The sequence below is a fragment of the Vanacampus margaritifer genome, chromosome 19 (assembly GCF_051991255.1).
Source record: "Vanacampus margaritifer isolate UIUO_Vmar chromosome 19, RoL_Vmar_1.0, whole genome shotgun sequence".
NCBI lineage: Eukaryota > Metazoa > Chordata > Actinopteri > Syngnathiformes > Syngnathidae > Vanacampus > Vanacampus margaritifer.
In genome coordinates, this window is record NC_135450.1 from 18205428 (window position 1) to 18231885 (window position 26458).

A 26458-nucleotide genomic window follows, 5' to 3' on the forward strand; every position below is an offset into this window, starting at 1 on the left:
CGGCGATGTTCAGCATGGTTCGAGAGGTACTGCACGCCTGCCCCTGACGTCACGTGCTCTCACACTTAACGTCGAACTGTGTCAAAGATTATGCTGAGCGAGAGAGAAGTCACTCCCGCTGGAGTTTCGTCGCCGCCGCTGTCAAAGTGAATGGATTTGTTCGGCTTAGCCGGCGGCTAGCTTTCGGCAATGTTGTTTTCAGGATGATATCGCAGCGGGACAGCGGGGATTTCGCTCGTTTTTATACCGTCACGGAGCCCACGAAGCACCGGAAAGGCTACACCGTGTACAAAGTGACCGCGCGGGTGAGTGGCGCTCGCACAATTGACAGCGATGGCTAACAATGATAATGCTACGCTAAGCTAGTGGAGCTAATAGGATGCAAAAGGACTAACAATGTCAACGACAACATATCACTTGGTCTTTTTTGGGGTGTCTGGTTATTTTCCTTCCTATAATACCAGTGACGTGTTTTTCTGCCCTCGCGGGTTATGTAATTGCGAATAGGCATTTACCATAACAACCATAAATGAGCCTGACCCATTGTCAAGCGTAAACTGCGTAGTGAAGCGATTCACGAAGAAACACTACGCTTAAAGTAGACAAATGATGTTGGATTGTACAATGTGGTTGGGATATATTTGATAAATGACCAGTTCCAGTTTTTGTTTTTAATACTCCGAAATACGAACTATGGGTAGCGGTGTTTCAGGAATACCGAGGAAACGCCATTCCTCAAAAGTACGAATCTAGCGTAGGCTGGGTGCGTGGAATGCAGAGAAACGTCATTTACGTACGTAGAAATCCCAAAATTTGCGTAGCGGTGAAACGCAGAAGAAATACCGCTTATAATTTACACGAACGTCATTTGTGCAACCAAAATGTGAGACTATGATTGTTTAGACAGGCGGATTGAGTTGATCAGAAAGTTAATCGTTAGGTGATCTTCACCATCTTAAAATGTACTGGCGACATCTCTGGCTCGCTCCTGGTCATTCACTATAAGGCACCCATTGTCCCCCTCCATGCTCATATTTGGAATTGCATTAGAATCCTGACTCCTTTCCCACTCTTCTGCTTTAACACAGATCATTTCTCGAAAGAACCCCGAGGATGTCCAAGAGGTAAGACATGCAGGTATTTTTAATCGGTGACATCATTTGTGTGGTAATGACTCATTACTTATTTGGTCGCACCGTTCCCAGAGACACATTTCTTTAGAAGAGTTTAGACTTGTCAGTAAAGACGTCCACTTAGGAATGCACTCCTCCCAGGCCTGCACCAGTGCTAATGCATTCAGCATGATGTCAATTACAGCCTGTAGTCTTGAGAAAGAAAGAGGCAAAGCACAAGCAATAATGAAAAGTAGCAAATGGACCCGTGGAGCTTGAGTAAAGGTCTTGTACGATTTCTTTCACAACACCCCACTGTGCCTTCTGCCACTCATTCTCCAGATAACAGTGTGGAAAAGGTACAGCGACTTTCGGAAACTTCACCACAACCTCTGTCAGCTGCACAAGAAAGTTTGTAGCCAATCGGAGCTGTTTCCTCCCTTTGCCAAGGCCAAAGTGTTTGGTAAGTATTCTTCTTTGCGTCTTCCTACAAGTGATATTATTTGCAATGAACATTCATTGAAAGTATTTGGCTCCTTTTGCATTTTAAATGACATTTCCCTTCATTCCTGACTGTATTATGGGAATGTTTTCTCCCCCCCTTTTTAGACTTTCATCAATACTGTCAATGATATGCAGCATGCTATGCTAACCCTGTCTCAATTGATTACCGTCGGTTTACTCTTTCACGTACTTTCAGGTCGCTTCGATGACTCTGTGATTGAGGAGAGGAGGCAGTGCTTGGAGGATCTGCTGCAGTTCTCTGCCAACATTCCCGCTCTGTACAGCAGTCAGCACATCCAGGAGTTCTTCAAGGTGAGACCTTTGCACAAATCAAGAAGCACAATGCCAAAGTTTGCCGCGTGTCCCGTCCAGGGAGGCGAGTTCCACGACGGCTCGGAGCTCATCGGACCGTCCGAGCCCTTCGCCGAGTTCCTGGCTGACGACACTTTGTCGGACTGCAGCTCGGATGGTAGGTGGTCAGATTTGCAATTGCTCTCGATTGAATGAATGCTGTGAGTCCAGCTTCATTAAAAAAGAGAAGTAAAAACGGTTTTAAATGTTGAACTAGTATAAATCACAGACTTAAGCAAAGAATAAAATGGGCGTAATGTTGTCATGTGACTGCTAGAAACGGACTGACTGTTTCGACGAAGCTCCTCCCCTCCTTCAACATATTTCCTTGGCCTCAAGATGGTGCCAAAGCAGTACTTTTATTTGAGGAAGTCTATAATACCTGCTGGATTAATAGAAAGCGGATATTGATGAAGGTAGATGCTCTCCTTTGGCCGTACTCACTCTTATTGGCTAAAGTCAAAGTCAAGAGTAGAACTGGACAATTAAGGCACTCTAATTCCAGCTCCAGCTCACCTGTAACGCACAAACAAACTCACAAATCGAAAGGAAAAGACATTCAAGTGGATTGTACTCTCCTGACCCTGACATTTGGATTTCTCTCTTCAGTTCAAAGAGATTTGAGCTGTGCTGAAGATTTGACAATCACATCCGAGTATGGAGGTAAGTATGAGTTATTCTTGCCATCGGTTCGATTAATATTCCAGCATCGGTCTGCTTCTTCCATCCGTACCTCTTCCAGGCCCGTCCAGCGACAGCAGCGACTTGAACTCTCTGGTCGAGCTGGACGATGGCATGGCCTCGGGCCGCACCTCCCCAAAGCAACCGCACGGGGGCGCCAGAGCCAGCTTTAGCAGCAGCAGCAGCAGTCCTCGCTTGCCCTCCCTGCGCACCCCGTCGCCCGCCGCCCCCGCACCGGAGGTCAGCCGGCCTGGCCGCGCCTCGCTCTTCTCCAAGAAAGCCGGCGGCCTCAAGGAGAAGCTGAAGGCCGACTACCTGGACAAAGCCGGCGAGCTCATCCGCGTGGCCGCGCAGAAGGAGAAGGAGCGAGATTACCAGGCGGCGTTCTCCTTCTACCGCAGCGGAGTGGACCTGCTGCTGCAAGGGGTTCAAGGTCAGACTTGGGACAGGCAAAGTCATCATTTCTGTCCAACAAAATCCTGTTTTAAGTGAATTGACACCACGACAGGTGAGCCCAGTCCCACGCGGCGCGAGGCAGTGAAGAAGAAGACCGCTGAGTACCTGATGCGAGCAGAGCAAATATCCAGTCAGCATCTTCGCAGCGACATGGGCCAAGGCTCTTCACAAGCCGTGGTGAGACGCAGCCAAATGTTCTTTTTGGATTGCTCTGAATGACTGTTTGGGTTGCAGGTGCTGGGGGCGCAGTGCTGTGCGTCCGCCACACGAGGGAGCCAGCACAGTCTTTCCGATGAGCTTGGCGCTTACAGGGTTCTGGGCGTCATCGATAAGGTCAGCAAAAGATCTTTTAAAAAAACAACTTTTCGCTCTTATTATTCAGAACAACGTTACCATACAGTATTCGCAGGGTTTGTGACACAAATGTTGCAAATGGATCCTAAATACAGCCTTCCCATGTATGACTCACATTTCACTTTATTTCTTTTTGGGCAACTAATCCTCTGTTGGCTGCAAAGCAGAAGTAGAACAATGTGATGACAATTGTTGAATGCCAATTTTTTTCTTCCTTTATTTTTACTTTCAAGATATTTCCACACATTTCAGTCCTAAAGCTCAAGTGTTAAAAGGCCATTTGTCCTCTCGGAGACAGTGTCGCTGTCTCTATTGAGCGGGACAACCCGTCTCCATTTTCTCGTTTAAGAATTAGACATTGAAAAATGCAAAGTGAGCCTTAATTTATTGGGAGTAGGACATCAAGACGAGCATCTTAGGACGTTACGGAAAGCGTGAATAGGCGAGTCGTCCAGCAAATTGTCATACAGAAAAAATGCACGTTTGTGAATTGTCCAGCGTCGAAGTGAAACACAAACATTTGTTCAAGTGCAACATGAGTTGCATCATGTCCCGATACGGACAGTTCGTCCCCGTGTCTCCTCTCCTCCTTCGGCCATAAAACATACGAGATTGACTTGATCGTATAGTAGAGTGCGTGCGTGCGTGCGTGCGCGCGTGTGTACACGTTTAGCATCAGTTATGACTCGCACCAAGGTCAGTTTGGGTTGCTGCTTCTGTCAGCCAGCTGCCGGCGAAGCAAACTCACCACTCAGCCATGAAATGACTTGGCAAGCGCCTCACAACACTGAATCAATGATGCTCATCCTACACACACGCGTGTGCTGAAAACCCAAAGCAGAAAGTGGACACAAACCCGGCGCGCTCAAGACGTGCGCAAGTTGACACCTCATCACTTCGCAGTTCAAGGCGGCGTCCCGTCCTCGTCTCATCCTTCCGCCTTTCACTTTTAATGGGGACAGAGGAGACAGATGGAGAGAGCTCCTCACCCTACTATCTCCCCCCCCCCCCCCCGCCCCCGCCACTCCCTACACTTTCCCCCCCTCCCTGATGTTCGTGTCTTAATTATATTAGCGCCCTGGCCAGCACCGCCGCTCTGTTTACTCACATCTCCATTCATATCCATTTAGCCTGCACCTGTTTGGTCCCAGCCAGGGTCACATGGAGAGAACACGCACGCACGCACGCACGCACGCACGCACGCACGCACGCACGCACGCACGCACGCACGCACGCACGCACGCACGCACGCACGCACGCACAAAGTCAGTCAGCGGGTCGCACACATATGCTGAAAACTCCCCAGAGGCGCCGATGATGTCGCACGAGAGCGATGATGATGTTAGGACGCAAAAGAGGTGAAAATGAAGATGCCAGGGAGAAATGGCGTCCCGGCGCAGCCTGCAGCCGACTTTCCAAATTGTGATGCTGGCGGCGCACGCCAAAGGAAGCTGCAGATTTACGGATGGCGTCGGCGACATCTGCTCCGTAATTGAAACAGTTGACACGTGCGATCAAATAATTCAATCACAAAGAAAGCAGCCTCGTACGTCCTCCTCGTAAAGTGCGTCCTCGCGATAACCACAATCACTTTTCACGGCTTTGCTGTTTTGCTGATTTTTTTTCTTTACTGTAGTCGACCTCATTGTTTTCAATTTAGGAAGAGTTGAATGTTGAGAAACATGTTGAGGAACATGTAAATGCCTCGATGAGAAAAGTGTATCAAGTTTGTAGTGAGGGGTTTTACAGCCTTAAAACATTTATTTAAGAAAAAAAAAAAGTGAAAACTAAAGCTAACTACTTTGTGTATGTCACTTTTTGTGGCCATTTTTTGGAATGTAACTGATGAGAATTAAAAACTCCAAATGAGCACTTTTAAAGTGGAAGAGGTTGTAATAGTTGATCATATTTGATGCATGTGCAAATCCATAGTAGGAGCACATGATCAGCGTGACGTGCATTTGACCTAATAAAGTGGCAAATATGTGCATATGATAAGCAAACCTATTTCATGTGACGTCATTGAAATGTGCTTACAGACGTCCACAGTAGAAATAAAAATAGGACATGCACAAAACCAACAAATAGTTCTATTCTTAGTTGTGTCAACTAGAATTGAACATCCTAAAAAAAGACGTATGCTAATTATGTTGTGTTTGTGCGTCTACACTCAATTTTTTGTAATGTCGATTTTTTGGGAAGTGAAAACGGATGCAAGTATCGCAATGTGGAAGCTTGAAATTGTCTTTGGTGAATAATTGAGCGCAAGCGCATTTGTCGGTGGCCATCTGCTCGGCTAATCAGCTAATAATTTGATCCCTAATGTGCTTGAACGAGCGTTTGGTGGCTGTGACATTGCCTGACGGCTTCATCTTCATTTTGCGAGTTTTCTTTTGCGGGTGGCGAGGAATGCCGGCAGCCCATCGGCCGACAACACCACGCAACAAGTTCATAAGCTGCACATTAATCACACTCTTCCACCGCAGGTTCTTTTGGTCATGGACAAGAGAACACGAGAGATGTTGGTCGTCAAAGTAAGTACGCCGTGTGCGTGCGTGCGTGCGTGCGTGCGTGTCCCGCGTGGTGGTTGTCCTGACTGTGAGTGTGAAGTGTGCCAGGGACGCCCCAATGTGTGACCGCTGTAATTGATTGTAATGGGCCTGCCCCTGTCAGCTCCTCTGCTCTCAGGTGTGAGACGCGTGCCAGATGTCAACGCGCAGCGCGCCACAGATGACTTCACGCGCACGCACGCACACACACACACACACGCGCGCTCATATAGCGCCATATCTGCAGACACTTGCTGCCAATGTGAACTTGATGTGTGATGTGTGTGTCTCTTTGAAAGTCGCACACTCTTGTGTGCCTTGATGAATCCGGTGACTTTGAGTCGGGGCATAACTGGCATTAGGCGACAATGCTCGACTTCACTTTGCCTCGTTGCTGTACTAACGTCATGAAATCAAATGTAAAGAATGATGAAAGCGGCTTCTGCTGTGTGCAACTTGACCACCAGGGGGCATCATCATAGTTATGCAGTCATGAAGGAGGATGAGCATTTTTTCATTTCCAAAAAAGCGGACACAGGCTCAGTCTCACGATACTTTAAGTTCACTCAAAAATTCTGTACATTACAACTATTTGAATGCACCCCAATAAACATAACTCTCTTTTCAAGTCTTTTGATCACGCGAATGACCTTTTAAGGAATTAATGAAATTTGGAATGGGGCAAGTCAGGATTGAACACAAACCCTCCAGTTTGGCAGCACAAAGCATTACCAGTGTGCTAAAGCTAAAGCTCTGTGCCACCGACACAGCTCGGCTCCCAATTTGAACACTTAGGACCTACTTTTTCTTCAACTAAATATATATGTAAGAATAATAACACGCACATCCAAGCAGTCCACATTGTAGCAGTCGCGGCAATACGGTGAACTCCGCCTCTCATTTGTTTCAACCCAAAAGTGGCCATGATGTTTGTCACCCGACGATAACCAAATCAGAGTTTCACAACTGTAAGGGACTCAGTAGACTGCAGTGTTTTTAGTTGTTTTTCACAGAGGATACAGAATAGATGCCTTCGCGTGTCGGTATCGTTTGTGTGCAAATATCATCAATAATAATGCTGTCATTATGTGTTAGCATAAAGCTAGCCAAGTTATGTCTTTTGTTCAAATACATAGCATCAAATAAAAGAGGATAAGTTCCGGTAGGCTAATTCGTGCACCGCAAATGTTGACTGATTGGATGGAAGTTGGAGGAAGCGTCGAAAACAACGTGAGCAAGATCGGAAGCACCTCCCAAAATGCGTCTGATGGTCTTGTGCTCCTGGTCAGGGTTTGCGCAAGAGCAGCGACTGCAGCCGAGTGAAGAAGAGCATCACGCCTCGCTCGGTGCCGCACATGGTGAAGCTCAAGAAGCTCATCGAGTCCGAGGACACCGTCTTCCTCTTGCTGCAGCACGCCGAGGGTGAGCTGCTTTGCTTTTTCTTTTTTGGGGGCGTGTCCTTGTCCCGGGCAGATGTTTGATAGAGATGGGCGTGTGTCCGCAGCTCATTATTCTGATAGCAGGTGGCGCCGCGCTTCATGAGCTATGCCAACACCTGGGCCGCCTTACATCTCCCTCGCGCGCGTTGCGGGTGCGAATCGCAACACTTGCAATCAACTCAAGCCTCACTTGACTTTTCATTGAATATTGTTTTGGGTTTTTTGGAGGTCGGGTAGGCCAGGTGGGTCAAATGTGACCTCGGGCCACTCTGGTCTTGAACCGACCCACCAATCAGTTATCACATTTGTCTTTTCTTTAAACACCTTCCATGTTCAAACTTTCATAAAAAAAAAATCCATGCAAAATTGCACACACAATATCGGAGCCGCAAAAAGTGAACCATGCTTGATAGCAAATACGTTCTAAAAGCTCAAATCCTCTTTTCCCACTGAAATACATGGAAAAAACACAACCCAAATTGTTGTCTTTTGCATTTTAATGAGGAAAATCTTTTTGTCACGTTGTGCCGCTTATTCTGGCCATCAGGGGGCAGTACAAGACAGAGAGTCCAACTGATTGTCACCCATCGAAGTTCTTTCTCCGCATTTGACTTGGCAAAATGCTGTCGTCAAAGTATTGACGAGTGTAATTGGCTTGCAGTTGACAAATGAAGCAGCCTTTTTTTCTCCCGTTTTGCGTTTAGGCGGCAAGTTGTGGTCCCACGTTGGGAAGTACCTGCGCACTTCCGATCCGGATGAGAGCTTCGACATTCCTTTCATCCAGAAGAGCCACACGGTGGCCGTCCGCTGGCCGCCGTGTGGCGCGCCGCACTTGGATGCGGATTCAGCCCGGCCCAGCTCCGGGCCTGCTGCGGCGCATGTAAACAAGGACGTCAAGGGCCGGACCGCCTCTCCTTGTAAAAGCGGACCCTTTGCCCGGCTTGGCAAAAAAGCGGCGGCCCACCCCGACTCCGGCGCGACCTCCGAGGAGGAATGCACCAACAGTTATTTAACGCTTTGCAACGAGTACGAGCAGGAGAAAGTGGAGCCGGACGCTCTTGAGGCGGACGAGGAAGCGAGGAGCGAACAGGAAGTGTCGTTTGACGGGACCACCGGCACCACCGCCGCCTCCTCGCAGAGCCGCTCGCTGCTCAGCGACGACAGCCCGTCGTCGCCCGGCGGCTGTCGGGAGCTCCGCTTTTTCGCCGACTTGCCTGACGCGGGGCGGGATGGCGAGGGGCGGGACCCCGGCGACGCCGTACACCTGCCGCCATCGCTGGATCGCTCCAAGCACACGCCCATGGAGTTCTTCCGCATCGACAGCAAAGACAGCGCCAGCGAGGTTACCTGCCTCGACTGGGGGGGGCAGCAGCAGCAGCAGCAGCAGCAGCCCCCCTCCCATAAAGGACCCATGGAGGACCTTCCGGAGCTTGCTCCGGAGGTCAAAGGCCACAGCGCGCACTTGCAGGGGTTAGATCAGAGACCAGAAGAGTCCAACGAGTCAGTGGCGGTCATTTCTTTTCAAGAGGCGGCAGTGGAGGATGAGGGTCACCGGCCGGACCTGCTGGTCAATCTGCCCGTCCCGAGCGGGGCCGCAGACTCGCAGCAAGAGCAACCGGAAGCTTCCGCGCTGGGACCGGGCCTTGAGGTCGCGACCTCCCCTCAAAGATCCATCAAGCCGGATGTTTTACAGCTCGCCGAAGAGGAAGAGCCTTCATCTTTGTCCGCTCTTGCACCGTCATCCGTCTTGACCTCCCTCTGGGACGACTACAGCTTGACTTTTGGACAAAAGGACAAGGTGCCAGTTGAACCCGCATGCCAAAATAACGACTCTTGGCTGGAGGCGGGCCTGCCGGCGGCGAGCTCCGGTCCTGACCAAGCAACACGCTCGCATGTGATGGAAAACATTCAACCTCAGGCCCGTGAGAAGCCTGCAAACTCGGACGGCGAGTGGTCAGCAGTCGGCGCCGAGGCGGTGGACTGGGACGTAGGCGTATCGCGGCTGTTTGCCGAACTGGACGAGTTGTCGCTGGCCGCGTCGCAGGTGCGCATTCCGGAGGACTTTGTCCGGTGTTGGGCCGTCGAGATGGTGACGGCGCTGGATTGCCTGCACCAGGAGGGCATCATCTGCCGGGACCTCAATCCCAACAACATCCTCCTCGACCGACAAGGTGAGGCGGCAGACGTAGCGGGGAAGCGCAAAGGCACAAACTCTGAAACAGATTTTGCTACAGTGAAAGAAATCCTCAACGTACTATTTTATAATACTATGAGAACTAGTATAAGAAATAAAAAGAAGTGACGGGGCTGCGGTTATTTGATGGAATCATTGATTCTAAAAAGATTGGATAGCGACAGCCCTACCTGGGACTCAATGACTCTGAAAAGACGTTTTAAAACGTTGTTGGCACTGAGTGAGTTGCTTGATTTTCAGCTCACCAGTATGGCTAATATTAGTCATTCTACGCAGAGGATAAGGACTATGTGACCGTGAGTAACGTTGTATTGTCTGCCGTCGCAACGTGGATGCTATTTAGAGTTGGCGCTAAGCTAGCAGACCGAAAGGCTAAAATATGTGACTTTTAATAGACAAGCAAGCAGTGCTGCAAGTAACCAATGAAGTTGATCACACACGCCAATAAAGACATCACTCGTTGTTACTCTCAAATTGTAACAAGAATAAATTGCGTCCTTTTGACACTGAGAAAGATGGCTGCTTGGGAGGTGAGTCACTTTCCATGCCCCGCCCCCTCATCAGCGCCGATCTCTCCAGCAAAATAAAGACGAAAGGCCGCCTTTTTACCAGGTCACAAATTCCTCCCCATTTTCTTCTCTTGTCCTCCCACAATCATCTCTCGCCGCCTCGTTATCAACAAGCGTCTAATTAGCTGAGTGGCTGTTTTAGTCTCCCCCGCGGTAATTATTGTTGCAAAGGGCCCATCAAGCAAGTAGCGCGGCGCATCATTCTGGCTAGCCTGGGCTAATGGCCACGGCTACCTAATGACACCATTAGTTCTAATGACGGCGCTAACGGGTAGCCGCTAAACAGGAGTAATCGGCCAGGCGGCGTGCGGACGCCGTTGCGGGCGCGCGCAAAAAAGGAGCCACTGCCAGCAAGGAAAGCAAACATTTGAAAAGCGCCAAGTCACACTGACACTTGACTGTGCCGGGTGCGAAAAAACAAAACATGTTTTGCTTTCAGGTCATGTTCAGCTCACGTACTTCTGCAGCTGGACTGATGTGGAGGAGTCATGTGACAAAGAGGCCAGCGCCAACATGTACTGCGCGCCAGGTAAGACTTTCTGGCTCTTCTTCCAGATTTGTTGACTTGAGTTGATGGAAATTGATTTTGCATTCTTAAACACAATAAGAAGTACACGTGCAGGTGCAGGGAGGATTTGCATCCGCTTGGCTTCATCATCTTCATGTTGTATCGTATTATCTGTGACTTTTGAGTGTGTATGGCTTGAAAAGGTGGGGCCTTTCCCGGTGAGTGACGTGGATGTCAGCGGTTGAGAAGGTGAGGGTTGGCTGGCTGATGACTTGCTAACCTGTTCGTGCTCGTCTTTTATAGATTTGCCTGCGGTCTTGCCACCATCGCGCACATTTCTTCAGAGTGATGCTGAAAAGCAAAATGAAAAAAAACGAAATAAAAACAACCTGTCAATGCTTCTAGGCAGATGATTATTTTTTAATTGAATGATTCAAATAATGTGCTCCACACACTATAAGAGCAATAAGCACACACATGACCATTTTTGTCCTTGTCAAGTGGATTCTCATATTTGGAAAAAATGCAATAAGATGTTGAAAGTTTGGAGGGAGCAAATGTAGCTGTAATTGTCTTGTGAGCCGCTAGAGGGTGCTGCTGTGCAAGATTGAGGCCAGTTGGCGTGTGTGAGTTTCGCCCTGCATAAAAGCACGAGCGTTCTTCTTGCAGGAAGGTGAAGTGACAAGTCATTTATTGTCATTTGCAATGCACTGCACGCTGGCACGTTTTGTAGCACATGGAAATGAAAAAGGAAGACCGTTGGAAAAAAAAAAATCCCCCTCATGGCCGCGTAAAAAATAGTAGCAAATATTTTTCAGTGTGTTTCTTCTATTAGTTTTTTTATTGATATGAGATAGATGTTTAACATTTGACATACTTCAGTTCAAATGTGTGGAAAGAATTTAAAATCACGTTTATATTATTTGTTATTATTTGTTCCACTACACACACGCACGTATACAAAAACTAAATTATATTATAGACAATATTATTGCCTTTTATGCTTGTCTTTATTTGGACCAATCAATTCACGTCAATAAATCTTCAGCAACTGAAAATGATCCATAGTTTGTCAAAAGATCAACGCAATAAATAAGCAAGGCTGAGGCATCGAATTGATGAAATAACCCAAAGACGATCATCTGAATAATCCTGTGCCTTAATGCAATAAATAAAAAACACACAAGGGGCTATTGCGGCTTACTTGCTTTGTTTATAATATCTCCTTACAGCCAAATATATTTCATTTTAAAAGCATGTAGAGGATCATCCCCCAAATCATATTGTGAGCTTGAAGACCTTCATCCCAAATTGTTTGGTCAGTTGGCCATCCGGTTGTAATCATCAATTCGGCCTCTAGATGGCGTGTGATGCCCTCTTTGCGCCCTCACGTTGCCTCTTCCGCCTTTTTGCTGCCATTTTGCTGCCGTTTCCAACGACTTTTTGCGTTCAGCACATGCAAGCATTTGATGTATACGCGCTTGCAGTTGCAAACACCAACTGGTGTGTGTGCGTGCGTGCGTGCGTGCGCGCGTGTGCGTGTGTGTTTTCTCTCTCGCCCTTGTTATGTGTTGCTGTTGATCCAGACGGGGTCAGCTCGATGGCTTCATTCCTGATGACAGATTTATGAGTGTTTGCCAGAGAGCTAGCAGGGGGTCTGCTCGCTCTCGCTCTCTGTTTGCGTGCGCGCGTGCGTGTGTGTGTGTGTGTGTGCGAAAGGAGGAGAGAAACATGTTTTGAAAGCGCGCACACACATTCACAGCAAAACAGGGAGTGGACTTGGAAAAATCCAGTGGCGCGCTCTTCATCTGTTTGTTTATTTACTTTCTCACCATTTGGACATCATCAGATGGCAAAATGAGTCAAAACGAAATTAAACACAAGCAAAAAAAAATGACACTTTTTTAAATTCCATTCTAATTATGAGGTGGAGGCAAGAACACTTTTTTTTTCATTGATTTGTGTGTGTTAGATTTTTTTGTTTTTAAATCAATACTGGTTATTAGTAGTCAATGAGGTTGATAACTGATATTTGGAGCTGATCTTCATTTTTAGTAAAAGGGGAGAAAAAAATTGCAACACTTGTTGAAATGTTTTAAAGCATCTGTTTATTGAACAACTTTTCACATTTGCATTTCTTTATTGAAATCCGAGACATCTTTTGTTTTCAAATTTCAACAAAATGTCATCAATTTGTCTTGAAAAGTTCAATGAAAACTTGAACAGGCCTTTACGTCCAAAATACCGGAAATGTTCAACTTCACTAGCTTTCATTTCAGGAGAATAATAATAATAATAATAATCAAACCGTTCTCCAGGTCAGCAGCATCTCTTCTAAAGTTGAAAGTTGAAAATGTAAATAAGGTTAACACAGTTTGAAATCTTGAATTAACCGTCAGATTAAAAAAAAAAAAGGGCCGATACTAATAATCATCCTAGCTGATACTTGGCTTGATCCTATCGTTAAGAACAATAAAAAAATAAAACAGAATCCCTTTGAAGCTGACCTCAAGCTTTTGTGTGATTAAAAAAAAAAAAAGTCTCACAAGGCAACCAAAATGATCCAAAAGCCCTTTTTTGCAAAATGAGCCGCCTGGCCGTATTTGTGCTCCCTTCCACTTTGGACGGAGCTCGTTTTGTCGCGGAGAGCCGGAGTTGCTTGCGGCCCACCCGAGACCACCTTTGAGATACAAAGCACAACGTTTAAAGCGCTCGACTGTTTGCCGTAAAAGAGGAGGAGGCGGAGGTGAAGCAACGCGCGCTTTTGTTGCGTCCCTCCTTTGGTTTTTCCATCTCAAGTCTTTTGCACACATGCGAGCTGAAGGCCCGACGGTGGGCGGGCGGCCGACCTGTGACCTGTGGCCTGTGGCCGCCTTTGATGGCCGTCCTCGTTGGCCGCCTCGCCGTGCCTCGCTCTGACAGAGCGGTAAGTGGAGCCAGCTTCACTGGACTCGCCCTGCGGCCCCTCAGACATTAATCCATTGTGATGACATCGACCTTGCTCTGAGACGCACACGTGCGTGCGTGCGTGCGTGCCTGCGTGCGTGCGTGCCTGCGTGCGTGCGTGCCTGCGTGTGCGTTCGCTAGCGGCCCTCCAGCGAGGAGCTACGCAGGTATCACTAGTCCGTTCAATGACCGTCTTCTCTCCTTGCCTGTCAAAACATTCGGAGCCCTGAAGACCGGTTGCTCAGTTCGCTTCAAGTGTGTGTGTGTGTGTGTGTGTGCGTGTGTGTGTGTGTGTGTGTGTGTGCGTGTGTGTGTGTGTGTGTGTGTGCGCGCGCGTGTGTGTTTCTGCTCGCCCTGTTGTAACCTTGGCTGCAAGAGAGCCACACGCGGCCTCCAGGAGACGAGGGGTCTTTGTCTCTCGTGTTCCCCCAGCTGAGGAGCCTGACCTGTGGGCACACACGGGGTCATCCTGCCCCCCCCCCCCCCCCGGGTGAACACCCCCAACCTCAACACTGCCCCCCCCCCCCCCCGGGTGTGAGTCGAGCGCCATGAGAAGCCATCTGGTGCCAAGCGGAGCTGGTCGCGTTGCAGACTTTTTGACTTTGCCGCTCTTGAGCAAGTGCGAGCTTTGTTGTCGTTTGCCCTCAAACTCGGCAAATTTCCATTTTGTGATTATTGACAAGCATTTTGAAAAATGACATCCTATTGAGTTTGGAGTTTTGATGCTGGCAAGTCGAACCAGGAAGCAACCTAAACATAAAATCGCTTTGGGGTATCAGACGGATAGCAGCTACGGCTCGGTATCGCTTCTGGTACTGTCCGCCATCTTGTGGCCATTTTATAATCAGGAACTCCAAATGAGAAATTATAGGAATATAAAATTGTCATTCATTTCTTGTCATTTGAAGGAAAAACGATCCCAACATGACCTCATTGACTGGCATTCATTTTCAGTCAAGCAACCCCCTTCGCTCCCGGCTGTCTTACTGGATTTGGACTGATTTTTCAAGGCCCGCACAACATTGTGTTCTATTGGGACCTTCCAAAAGAAAAATTCCAGTCACTTCTTTCATCAGGAAAAAAAAAGATGTTTCTATCTGTTTCCGTTTTGCAGCAATTAGCATTAAAATAAGTTTCATCATTTTTCACAAATGTGTTGAAAACAATGTGGAAAAGAGCTTCTTTGCAACCTGGCCCTGGTTGATCTCTTATACTCTGCTGCCACCTCCTGGCCGCTTTTTGTAATAACTACCATTGCTTTAAGTGACCTGTTGAGGTCAGAGACCGCGTCAAAGCTTAAATTCATTCAAAAGAGAATGAAAAACAATATTGCACATTTACAAGAAATATAACTTGCGATTAGTTAGGATTAAAAATTGCAATGGCCTGGCAGCCGTGATGTGTCTAAACATTTTTCAAAATGGTTGAAAATGCGTATTTGTTTGTGGGCAGTTTTGCCACAAAATGTCCGCCGTGTCCAGTTTTCTTGCACGGATCCTTGAAAAGATGAAGCGGACGACGACGACGACGACGAGGTCACGATTGGCAAATGATTTTGTTAATCGAGCCAAACTCGTCAAATTGCGCCCGCAAGACAACAAAACCTGCATTTGCGTGAAAAGGTGCGCGTTTGCTGTGGGTGCGTTTGCCGCGGGAAGGTCGGGTCATGCAGATGGCGTGAAGTTGCCGCACAGACGCTTTCCTCAATTTAACGGCTTTTTGTCATGCAAATCACGCTTTTATGAGACGTGTGTGTGTGCGTGCGCGTGCGCGTGCGCGTGAGCGGGTTTGAATGAGCCAGCGAGCGATTCAAGATGTCGGCCGGCCGCAATGTGGAGTGTTTTCAAACTCAAGTAGCCGACGCCCATTCAGCACATTTCATGTCTTGTTTTTGGACTTTGAGGATGTGCCGTTTTGTTTTCAGAGGTGGGCGGCATCGGCGAGGAGACGGCGGCGTGCGATTGGTGGAGTTTGGGCGCCATCCTCTTTGAGCTGCTCACGAGCACGGTGGGTCCACTTTCTTTCTTTGTCACTTTTTTTGTTGTTGTTTTTCTTCCTCTCCTTGACGAGGACGGCCGGATTGTCATTCAGCTGCCGCACTCGTTCTGGTCTTGCCAGATTGCGCGTGCGTGAGCGGAGGTGCGTCTTGGCTGCCGCCTCTCGCTGGGGCGGCAGGTGAGTGCCAGGGGTGCCGGTGTGACTTTCTCCCCCAGCTTGCGCTCCATCTGCCGGGCCAGGGGGTCGGGCCTCCGCGGGCCTCCGCGGGCCTGCGCGGGCCGCTTTGCTGGCGGCCGCAGAAGCTTACGGCGAAGGTGACGAGCGAGCGGGCGGCTTGCGCCGATGGCTGGGATCCCGGTGGGGGCCGAGGGGGTGCGAGCGAGGGTCCGGCTCTTCATCGCTTGGAACGAGGGGGCAACTCGGCTTCGGTTCAGTTTGTTTTTTGTCTGCAAGCGTCCGACGCGCTCATGTGAGAAAACAAACTACAGCTGCAGCGACTCGTCGATGATCGAATCGTTATTTTGGGTCATCCGCAAATGGTTTAAAATTGCTCCGAATTTCAGCTCCTCAACAGTGCAATAATCTGCTTATGTTTGTTGTGAAGCAAAATCAAAGAATTGCTTTTAGTTTGGGAAAGACAATCATATTATTTTGCTCACATTACAGACCAAAGCAGTAACTGAATCCGAATTCATTTCTCTTTGTGCTTCGTCAAAAAGGAATTTGGAAATAGAACTTTCTTTTTTTAAAGATTCAATTCAATTAATTGAAAGAAAAAAATCGACAGAAGACTGAAACAAGATCATTTTTCTGCTTTCATGACGATCGACACAAATCAGAAAAAATACAGTTGAGTGGCTGAAATTGGAAAATGTTCACAATTTTAAGGTCAACGGTTCTAATCGATTACTTCATGATTAAAATAGTTTTGTTCAAAAACGGACAATTGGGAAATTGAAAGGATGAAATCTGTCAACATTTTTTTAGCCATCGTTTGTCCCTGAAAGCCTTTGATGGACTTTTCATGCTAAGATTGGTTTGGCCCAAATGGACTCTGAGTGTGTTGAACGCGCGACTTTGTGCCGTCCACGCACACACGAAGACGATGTTGCAAGCGAGGCCTTCAATTTGTCATTGTCGATTCAATTGAAAGCGTTTGCCGGCGGCCGCCGTTTCTTATCGGCCATCAGCGAAGCGAGCGACGCGCCCGTCAGTGTCCCAAACACCGGTGGCGGCTGTTATTGGGTTTAACGCGCACGCTCGCTTACCTGGGGAAAAAAAGCAAGTCAGTCACACAGATGTCTCCTTTGATGATTGCGTGTGGGCGGCGTCCTGGCAAAGACGCGCGCGCGCACACACCGCCGCAAATGTTGTCTCTTGATCCTTGCAGGATAAGATCTTGCCCGGGGCCGTCTTGACTGCAGCCAGGAACCGGGCCAGAAGTCCTGCAGCACGTATCGGGAGAGCGCGAGTGAGGCAACAGATCCAGCGGGGGGGGCGGGGGCGGGGGGGGGGCACAGCTTGCCACGCACACTCATCTGGGCCGTTTTGTGTGTGCTTTTTCCGTTTGCTGGCAAGATGTGGCGGGCGCGGCGCTGATTGCGGCCCATTATTGTCAATTATTTCCACAATAAGGCTTTTGGAAAGCACTTCCCGGTCTTGTGCTCGCTGACTTGCTTTTGGTTTGCTCCCATTTCCGGGCGCGTGCACTCATTTGCTGTTTGAAATCGCAGGCAACTTTTTCAAAATGTTCTCTTCCAAACACAGCGTGTTTTTGCTGCGTGCGTCTTTTCCAAGCCGAGCGCCGCCGTTGTTGTTTCAGGCGCCGCGTCGGAGGCTCAGCGGGCGTCCCTCGCTCGCTCGCCGGCCATTTTTTTTTCTTTCTTTCCTGTCTGACGCTCATCTCGCCCCGCAGTCGCTGCTGCAGCGCCATCCAGCGGGAATGGGACGCCACACGGCGCTCAACGTCCCCGAGTCGCTGTCGGAGGAAGCGCGATCGCTGCTGCAGCAGGTGAGCGGCAAAAGCATCACCGCCATCTTTTGAGCCCAAAACAGGAAAGTCCGGCTCAACTGAACACACTTGATGAGGGTCCTTGAAGTCACTCGCTGGATTTTGCTCCAGCGAAGGCCGTTAAAGGCATCGAGACGAACGAAAGTCGTCACATGACATTAGCATCAAAACATTTTGCAACAACGCGTGTGGGAACAAATCTTTCATTGACGGCCAACAAAAAAGTCGTTTCATGTTCCAAATACCAAATGCTGTGAATTTGGGTAAAAAAGAAGTCGCGCTTCCGGCACCAACATGAAACACTAATGCCACCAAGGGGCAGAAAATGACCTCGACACAAATCTATGACTCCATTTTCGTACTCTTTGTAACCATCATTGTCAACTCTAACTTTCTCAATTCCTTACTAGCGTGGCATAAACGCCGTGTGAACAAACATTTAGCATCAACTTTGACCTTTCCTGAAAACTTCATTCAGCAGAGAGAGCAGCCATTTTCCAAATTCTTTCTTGAATCTTTGCTTTCTTTATGAAATGTCTGCCACTTTCTGCTTCAATTGATGGGAATGAAGGACAAGTAAGTATTGTGGCAAATTGGGCCTCGTTTGGAATGAAAGAGAAAATGTTGCATTCTGGGAAAAGCAGGAGTTTGGAACAAACGCCCCCATTGGTGTGAATTCACGGAATACGTCGACGGGGATCCGCGTCAGCCTTCACACACTCAAGGTGTCCCGAAAATGCCGTCTGTCGTCGTGACAATGTTGTGTTTTGCGTCAGTTGCTGCAGTTCAACCCCAGCGAGCGACTCGGCGCGGGGCTGGCCGGCGTGGACCACATCAGGTCGCACCCCTTCTTCGCCAAAGTGGACTGGAGCAAGTAGATGCTGCAGATGCATGCTGGGAAAATGACAGAAGCGGTGCCAAGACATTCGTACGTTGGATTGTTGACTGTTGAAGTCTTCTCGTCATTTGTGAAGCGGCGGCGGCGGCGGCGGCGGCGGCGGCGGCGGCGGCGGCGGCGCAGGTTCCACTTCTTGTTGCAATGTGCCCGCCGGCAATTTCAGGTGTTTTGACTATGCAAGTGGAGAAGCCAAACACGGCCAAGTCGTCGTTGGGCATTATTAGCAGAACGGGACCCAATTCTGCATGCTCAGCACATTTTTGGACTTTTATACAACAAAGTGCACTGAATTCCGCTTGTCGTGTAAAATGCCAACGTGATCGGCATCGACCGCAAAACTTTTTTTTTGAAAACTGTCGGTGCATTGCAAACGTTGTCTTTCCTCCTGTTGGTAGCGATCCTCACTAGCCTTGCGAACAATAAACACACCTGAGCGACCGGGTGCTGCCGTGCTTCCTTCCCGCAATTCCGGCAAGTGGCGGCGACCGCAGACGTCGGCGGTCGTGCCGCGCGTCACCCGACATGCCCACTGCAACATTTTTTTGGGCCACTCACAGTATGAGAAAAATGCTCGTTTCGATGTGCTCTTAACTCATTGACTGGCAGCCATTTTGACTGAAGCAACCCCCTTTGCTCCCGGCTCTTTGACTGGATTTGGACCGATTTTGCAAGGCCCGCCCACAGAATATTGTGTTCCATTGCTATCAAAACACGGAAGCGACCAAAAGAAAAGATTCGAGTCTCTCCTTTCATCAGGAGCAAAAAAAAGTTTCATCATGATCCACAAATGTGGGTGAAAAGAGCTTTTTTGCAACATGGCCCTGGTTGATCTCTTATGCTCTGCCACCACCTGTTGGTCGTTTTTTTGTAATAACCACCATTGCTTTAAGCCGCCTCTTCAGGTCAGAGGCCGCGTCGAAGCCTTCTGGATGCTTTAGCAGAAAACAACAACGTAGAAAGACGTTTTGGGGAGGGAAGTATTAAAAAAACGTTTTGGGGGTTTTGAATGAGTTCATATCTTTCGTAGTTTTTTCATAATCCAGTTTTCAATGCATGTTCTAAAAGATGGCCGCCAACAAAGCAAGCAAAAAGCCAGCAATGGCGACTGACTTGATATCGACCGACGCCGTCCATTTGGCGGCGTCTTCAGCCGTCATCAATTGCGTGTGCTTGGCGTGTGCTTGGCGTGTGCTTGGCGTGTGCTTGGCGTGTGCTTGGCGTGTCCCTCGGGTGTCGTTAGTGCGATAATCGTTGAAAGAGTGCGAAGGACGTGATGAGATGAAGTCGGCTTAACAGCCGGCGTGAACTCAACGTGAACCTCCCGTCAGCCGCCATGACACGTTCATACACACGCGCGGGTCAGGCAAGTTGCCTTCCCTCGCGCCCGCCTCATTGGCGGCGGGGTCGAGCGTCTGCGCCGATTAGCGCTCGTCATAAGGCCCGTCTCTCGTTAGCGCACGCGCCCCGGGTGAGAGGTGGCCGCGAGAAGGCTGTCAATCTGCCGCCGCCGTCTCTGCCGAGACCTCGTCGTCCTCGTCCCGCGCGCGTTTGATGTCGCCGTGCATTTCACAGGCTCGCTCGCAGGTCGCCGCGTGAGGTGGGCCTGCGCGGTCTGATGAGACCTATCAAAGTGGAGCCTTTACAAAGATCATGTCGTGTTTTTGCAGACGTCGCTTCGCTTCCTGCGCTTCAGTGACACCCGACGGTGTCGCTTTTGTTTGTCGCTTTTGTTATTGTCTGAAACGGAATGAAATGAAAAATGCGGTTTGCAAAAGCGCAGAATCTGCCGAAGCACGTCGACGAACCGCGTGTGACGTTTGTGGCATGTTTTTCATTTTGCACGCTAGTGAAGATATGAAATATGATTCTCATTTCTGACCCGAGTTCAAACAACTCATTCATAAAATAGTGCATGATTTAATACATAGAAAATTACATTCATTTTTAAAATTCTCAGACATTAGATAAAAAAAAAAAATTGAATTTAATTAAAAAAAAAAAAAGATTTAATACAAAATAAATGTAAATTAAGATTTAAAAATATTTTTTGCAGAAATCAAATGATGTCCACTTGGAGCCCCAGTGAGGATGTGGAATATTTTTGTGATGACTACAAAATGCTTTTGTCACGGTTGGCTGTGGTTTTGGACCCGTGTGTGTGTGTGTGTGTGTGTGTGTGTGTGTGTGTGGCAGAGCGAGGAGGTTGAGGTCAAGTCCAAAAATCAAGGCTTTTATTAATGAAACAAAAACAAGTTGGTGCACAACGTGCCGACAAAAAACCCCAAAGTCCGAAATCAAGGCAAACTCAAGTCGCACGACGAGGAAGTCGCAAGACTTGCGGCCAACGACAAAAGGTGGAAACGACAATGGACCGACCAGAACCCCACAAACACAACAGACTAAATACACCGGCACTAATGAGACGCACCTGCGGCGCACAATCGGCCGAGGCCGCCGATTGGCCAGACAAACTGGGAAGGGAAGAAACGCAGGTGGACGTGATCAGACATAACGAGACAAGAAAGAAATCAGGAACAAAAACAACAAACAACAAACATAACCTTAATAAACAAAATCCAACCCCGACAAAAGCGAAACATGACAACTTTTAATTTGTTTTGGTCATTTTTGTCAGTTCAATTTAATTTGCTTTTGTTGAAATATATATATATATATATATTTGACACTTTTCCCCAAAATAAAATAGCACGGTGGCGTCTCATTGCAGCGATGCTAATCTCTTATCTTATCTTCAATAATAATAAAAAAATATATATATATATAAAAAAATAAAAATAAATAATAAAATTCCATCCTACCTACTGTCGACTTTTTGTGTTGTGAGTGGTTTTGATGTTGTGGCGAGTTGTCCAAGGTGCACGTGTGTGTGTGTGTGTGTGTATTTGCGCGAGTGTCTTTGCCGCAGGGAAGGGTCCGAACCCCCTCCCACCCGCGCGCGCTCACAGGCAAGATGGAGAGGACACGCCAAGGACTCCCATGATGCAACACTTCTCATGGTGAGCCCTGAGAGCTCGACTCCCTGAAGCCCGCAGGCCCCGTTGACCCCCCCGCACATATTCCTCCAACTTCCTGGACCGCTCTCATGACCCCCCCCCCCCCCCCCCTCTACTGATGTCTACTGTGGTCCACGCACGCACGCACGCACGCACGCACGCGCACGTTGCCTTTTCCACGCAAGCGGCAGCCAAATGGCCGGCCCGCCCTCTGCTTTCGATTGCTTGTGGTCAACTTTTGTTTTTGTCTTTGACGCTTTGACTTTCGCTCACAAAGCCCAGGAGGACTTGCGTAGCCTCGGGAGTGACACGCGCGCACGCACGCACGCACGCACACACGCACACACACACACACTCTTGCGCCAAGCTGAAGAGTTCCGCTCGGAGAACCTCCGGCATCTTCTCCAGCTTCTGTCAGAGCCATGATGTCATTATGAAGAGACACAATGCCTCTTCATTACACCCGCGACTCACGACACGCTCGCACAACCTTCATACCCTACGCGCGCGCACACACACACACACACACACACACACACACACACACACACACACACATACACACACACACACATGAGACGACAGCATTAACAGAATTGGTCCAGGTAAGCAGTTCTTTTTGTTGTTGGTGTTCTGTTTGGGCCGAGCAGGTGCGGCACGGTGGCGCTTGTGGAAAGCGCGTCTGCCTCGCAGTCCGTCCGTTCTGGGTTTGAAATACAAAAGTTCGGGTTAGCGACATGTTTTTTTTAAACTTGGTCAAATGTGACGTAAACGAATGATGTCAAACTTTTACGATGCTCTGATGATCGTCTGCTTCCCATAAAACATTGAAAGGAAGGAAAAATCATTGAAGACATTCAGAAAAACACAAATTTAAAACATTTAAAAGCAAGTAGCAAGGATATGATTTTGGAAAGATGGATTTTAAAAGCGCTTGACGAGACCCGAGTCGTCGGGCAGAAAAAAAAACGTTTTCAATCTGGATTTCAAAGCATTAACACTTCGGCCTACAAAAATACTTACGAACGAAACCCAAATTTCGCGTACGCAGAAAAAAACGGAGATTTATAAAACCATGCGCAAACGCACGCCTGCACGCAATTCGAAACGCCAAACGATCCCAACCGTTTCCCGCCACAAGTGCGGCTATTTCGCACCATATTTGGCAACGCAAGTCAACTCAGCCGCATGTGACGGCAAACACCAAATCAAGGCAAACTTCAGCGGGATGTACGTAGCATTTTTGTGTGAATAATATAAAAAAAAGATTAAAAAAAAGATGTCGATTGAAACCCTGACTGGTCGAGGTGACGGAAGTCCGTCAATGTTTGGGATCGTCAATGCGAGCAGGACGAGTCGCGATAATGTCGCCGCAGGGCGCACGTTGGCACATTAAAAAAGAACAAAGAAAGAAATATTATCGGTCTCCTTGACTACTAATAATCAATATCGGTATCGGCTTGAAAAAATCGTACCGGTCTTCCACTGCTGAAAGTAAAAAGCCGACATCCGTCCCGAAGCGCAAGACGTGCTGTCCTTTTTTTCTTTCTGACTTCTGCTCTGAAAAATACAGGAGCAAAAAAGGCCAAATGGCCTCCAGGATAAAAAAAAATGATCTAAAAATCAACAACTGACAGCGTTTATCGGCGCAACTGTTGAATTTGCGTGTAAAGCGGACGCTGACGTTTCCATGATGTCGCCGACAAATGCGATTTGTTGAAGACGAGCGAGTGAGACTTAACATCCCATAAAGTGGACTTCAAGCGGCATTAGCCGAGGTGCCCCGCCCCGCCACGGGCCCCGCCACGGGTCGGTTACGGTTGGCGCTCTGAGCGTTGTTGGAGCTCACCTTTCCCGCCACATGGCATTTGCGGTTGCGGCGCGTGACTCACCAAAAGCCATCGAGGCTCCGACGCTAAAGGAGCGCCAACCGGTGGCCAAAAGACGTGTCACTACTAATAGCTTCCCCCCGAGACCTGAGGTGTCTCCTTTCGTTGCGCTGTGGGCCTCCGTGATGCGTGTGGAAGGGCCACGCGCCGCCACGCAGGCACGCCGTTAGCGGCTCGCTAACGCGGCATTAGCCGGGCGCTCGTCTCTGCGGACCCGCGCTGTCTCAACGCTTTGTTCACGCTCGGCTGCGCGTACCTTCTGCGGCTCCACCGCGCTTCCCCTCCCCCCCTCCCCCTCCCCTTCCCCTTTCTCTCTTCCCTCCCCTCCCGTGCGTGCGCCGCCTTCTGGGCCTTGGCGTTCTTCTGGCCGCGCTGCTGATGGGAGAGGCCTCAGCGGCTCGCTTGCCCCCACAAACAAACACCTCAAGGCCAAGAACGCTTCAGCTACAGTGAAAGCTTTAAAGCAACACGAAGGAACTTTCAGTTTACGTTGATTATGGCCAAAAGCGTCAATGTTGTGCCTGAAGGAAGACCAAAAATCTTTCCAAAAGATTCAAACAACCAAAGCACGTTTGACCTTGGAGGTTCGACGAGAAGGCGAAATAACACAAGTGCAGATGGAGAACACATCGGATCCGTTTCTCATCTCGTCTTTTTCCGGATTGGAGGGGTGGGATCCGGTGGCTTTGCCGGCGGCCACCCGGAGGGGAACTGACGCCTGTTTCGGAGACCTTCCCGCCAATGTGGCGCCGGGAGCAAAGAAGCCAGCCGCTAATCTGTCTGTTCCTTGGAGGCGTGGCCTCTTGCCGGCCGGCGATGGGACGGGCCGCGTCCTCTTCCGACACACGCACAAAGACCAGGCTCAGCCAGACCACACCCCCTTTCCGTCCAGGGGTTGCGAAACGGGAGCTTGAGAGGAAGACTGATGAGTTGACGTCTCATCCATTTTGACAGTCGTTGCGGCAAAGTGATGATGTCGCCGACTGGGGGATGAGGAGAGGCGGGGGCAAGCGGGCGATCCGGGCCGACGGGCGATCTGGGGCGATCCGGGCCTTTGGGCCCCCACCGCACTTCAGCAAAGTAACGACGGAGGGTCGGATCTTGAGGGAGCGCCCAAGATGGCTGCCAGTCCCGCCACCTTATGGCATGGCCTGCAGTCAAACACATGCTGCGGGGAACACGCAAGCAAGCGTGCCTCGTTGTTGCGTGTGAGACAACATGACTTGCTTATTGATGACATGCTAATGCTGGACGTTTTGGTCGTTGTTGCCAATTTCAAAAGCAACCTCCAGAATGCATTCAAGTCTCTGTCAAGTGAAAATAATGCCGGCTTCTCCGTTAGTCGTGTTGTTCCGATTCGGCATCAAAAACCGCAACGCGAACAACGCTATAAATGAGGGTGAGCCGACTTCCCGGTTTAACCGTTTCGCGCTTTGTGTCTCGAGTCCTGGCGGACTTCACCAAGGCCCTTTGTTTTGTCTCACAGGTCTCCGTCCTGGCGTCACAGTTTTTCCCTCCAATAGCTTCCGGAAATCAGCAAATAATAACGGCGGCGAGTACGTTGCTTTGTTTACAGCTTTCGCTAAAGTAAAAGCACGAGCGCCGCTCACCGGGTTGACTAGCAGTTCAATGACTTCAACTAGTTCCTGGTAATCATTTGATTTGTGTTGTGGTTTTTCATTTTGCAAATCTGGTCACCCCAAAAAGTCAATGAGCTTCCCAATGTGAGCTGCCGCATCCAAGGGTGTTGCGAACACGCGCCCGAACTGAAAACAATCAAACAAAGCTTTCAAGTCAAGCAAAATGAAGCCGCTTTCTCGCTAGCTAGCTTGCTAGCTCGCTAGGTGGCTATCGCTAGCACTGAAAAACGTCCTCCAGTCCAGTAATGACGTTTTTGTACTTGCTTTTGCTGTTTTGCGATGTTTGCAAACGACCGCGTCGTGCTTAAGAAACGGGCGAGCGCCGGCGGCGGCGGCGGCTCGTTAATAACCCGACGGGCAGTTTTGCGCATGAACATAGCAATGTTTTGTAAAACGACGGCATGTAGTGGGAGGAAGTAAGTGGAAGGGGAGCCCGAGCGAGCGTCTATTTTCTCTCCTGTATTTTTTCAAGTGTAAGTGATCGTATTCTCTCCACGGCTTGAGTGATTTGCTAAGGCGGTGTGTGTGCGTGAGCGTGCGCGTGCGTGTGCGTGCGTGCGTGCGTGCACGTCTCCTATTAGGCCTTTTTTGCCATTAAAGCAATTTTGCCGCCCATTGTGTTGCTGAAGAGGACCCGGGAAGTCACTAATGGTGCCTTGCGTCCACACTTGGGCGCTCGCCGACATCTCTGGCGGCGAGCGCTCGTCCTCACCTGTCGCCTGATTGCTGTAAAACACACACGCATTAGCATAGAATGAGACGCATTATCGCTCCTGAGAGCTTCCAGCGGCAAATAGAAGACCCGCCACCTTTGCCGCACAATGGCGCCCGCCGCTGAGATAATAAATGCGTGTTGTCCAACACGCGTGACGCCGCCGCTAACTCTGAAGACTCCGCTGATGCTTTTCAATGGCCTCTTGTTGTCCGCGCGCGGCGCACGGCGCGCGGCGTGCGGCGCTACTTCTCTTTTAATTGACGCCCCGACAGCCTCCATTACGATAAGTGGCGCCTCGATTTGGCTCGGCTTTCAAAGCGGCCCGAATACGCTCGCCGTCTTGCTTCTTTTCACTCGTAGCAACTTTTTAGACGTTCCCAAACGAAGGGACGTCCTTATTCCTTAGCAAGGTCTTCCTCATATGGACTCCTTCCTTGGCTGGTTCAGGGTTCGCCGGGACGGGAGAAAAGCAGAAAGTCGATGGATCCGCCTTTTGAAAATCCGAGAACTTCCTGGTCGAAATGAAAAAGATCATGTTTAGGTTGGCTGGATGAAGCCGTCCTAATCTTAATGTCTGTTAGGTGTCAATGTATGACGTTGCCCGAACCCGAACCTCTGCAGGAAAAAATC

At 49.1% G+C, this 26458-nt stretch overlaps 1 protein-coding gene across 3 annotated transcripts; it reads left to right on the top strand.

Annotated features, from left to right (window-relative positions):
* The first annotated feature begins 43 nt into the window (after window positions 1–43).
* rps6kc1 (ribosomal protein S6 kinase polypeptide 1) lies at window positions 44–21388 on the top strand. 3 transcript variants are annotated; one of them, XM_077551933.1, is made up of 16 exons: window positions 44–305; window positions 1089–1124; window positions 1455–1575; window positions 1813–1928; window positions 1989–2085; window positions 2577–2630; window positions 2710–3081; window positions 3157–3278; window positions 3339–3437; window positions 5945–5992; window positions 7297–7429; window positions 8151–9617; window positions 10649–10738; window positions 15588–15670; window positions 17577–17672; window positions 18449–21388. In XM_077551933.1, the coding sequence occupies exons 1-16, from the start codon at window positions 204–206 to the stop codon at window positions 18548–18550; spliced, it is 3138 nt and encodes a 1045-aa protein (XP_077408059.1). In that variant the 5' UTR covers window positions 44–203; the 3' UTR covers window positions 18551–21388. The 3 variants fall into 3 exon arrangements, with proteins under 3 accessions (XP_077408059.1, XP_077408060.1, XP_077408058.1); XM_077551932.1 differs by having other exon boundaries at window positions 45–305; window positions 3157–3281; XM_077551934.1 differs by lacking the exons at window positions 15588–15670; window positions 17577–17672; window positions 18449–21388 and adding an exon at window positions 11021–11474 and having other exon boundaries at window positions 3157–3281.
* The last annotated feature ends 5070 nt before the right edge of the window (window positions 21389–26458 follow it).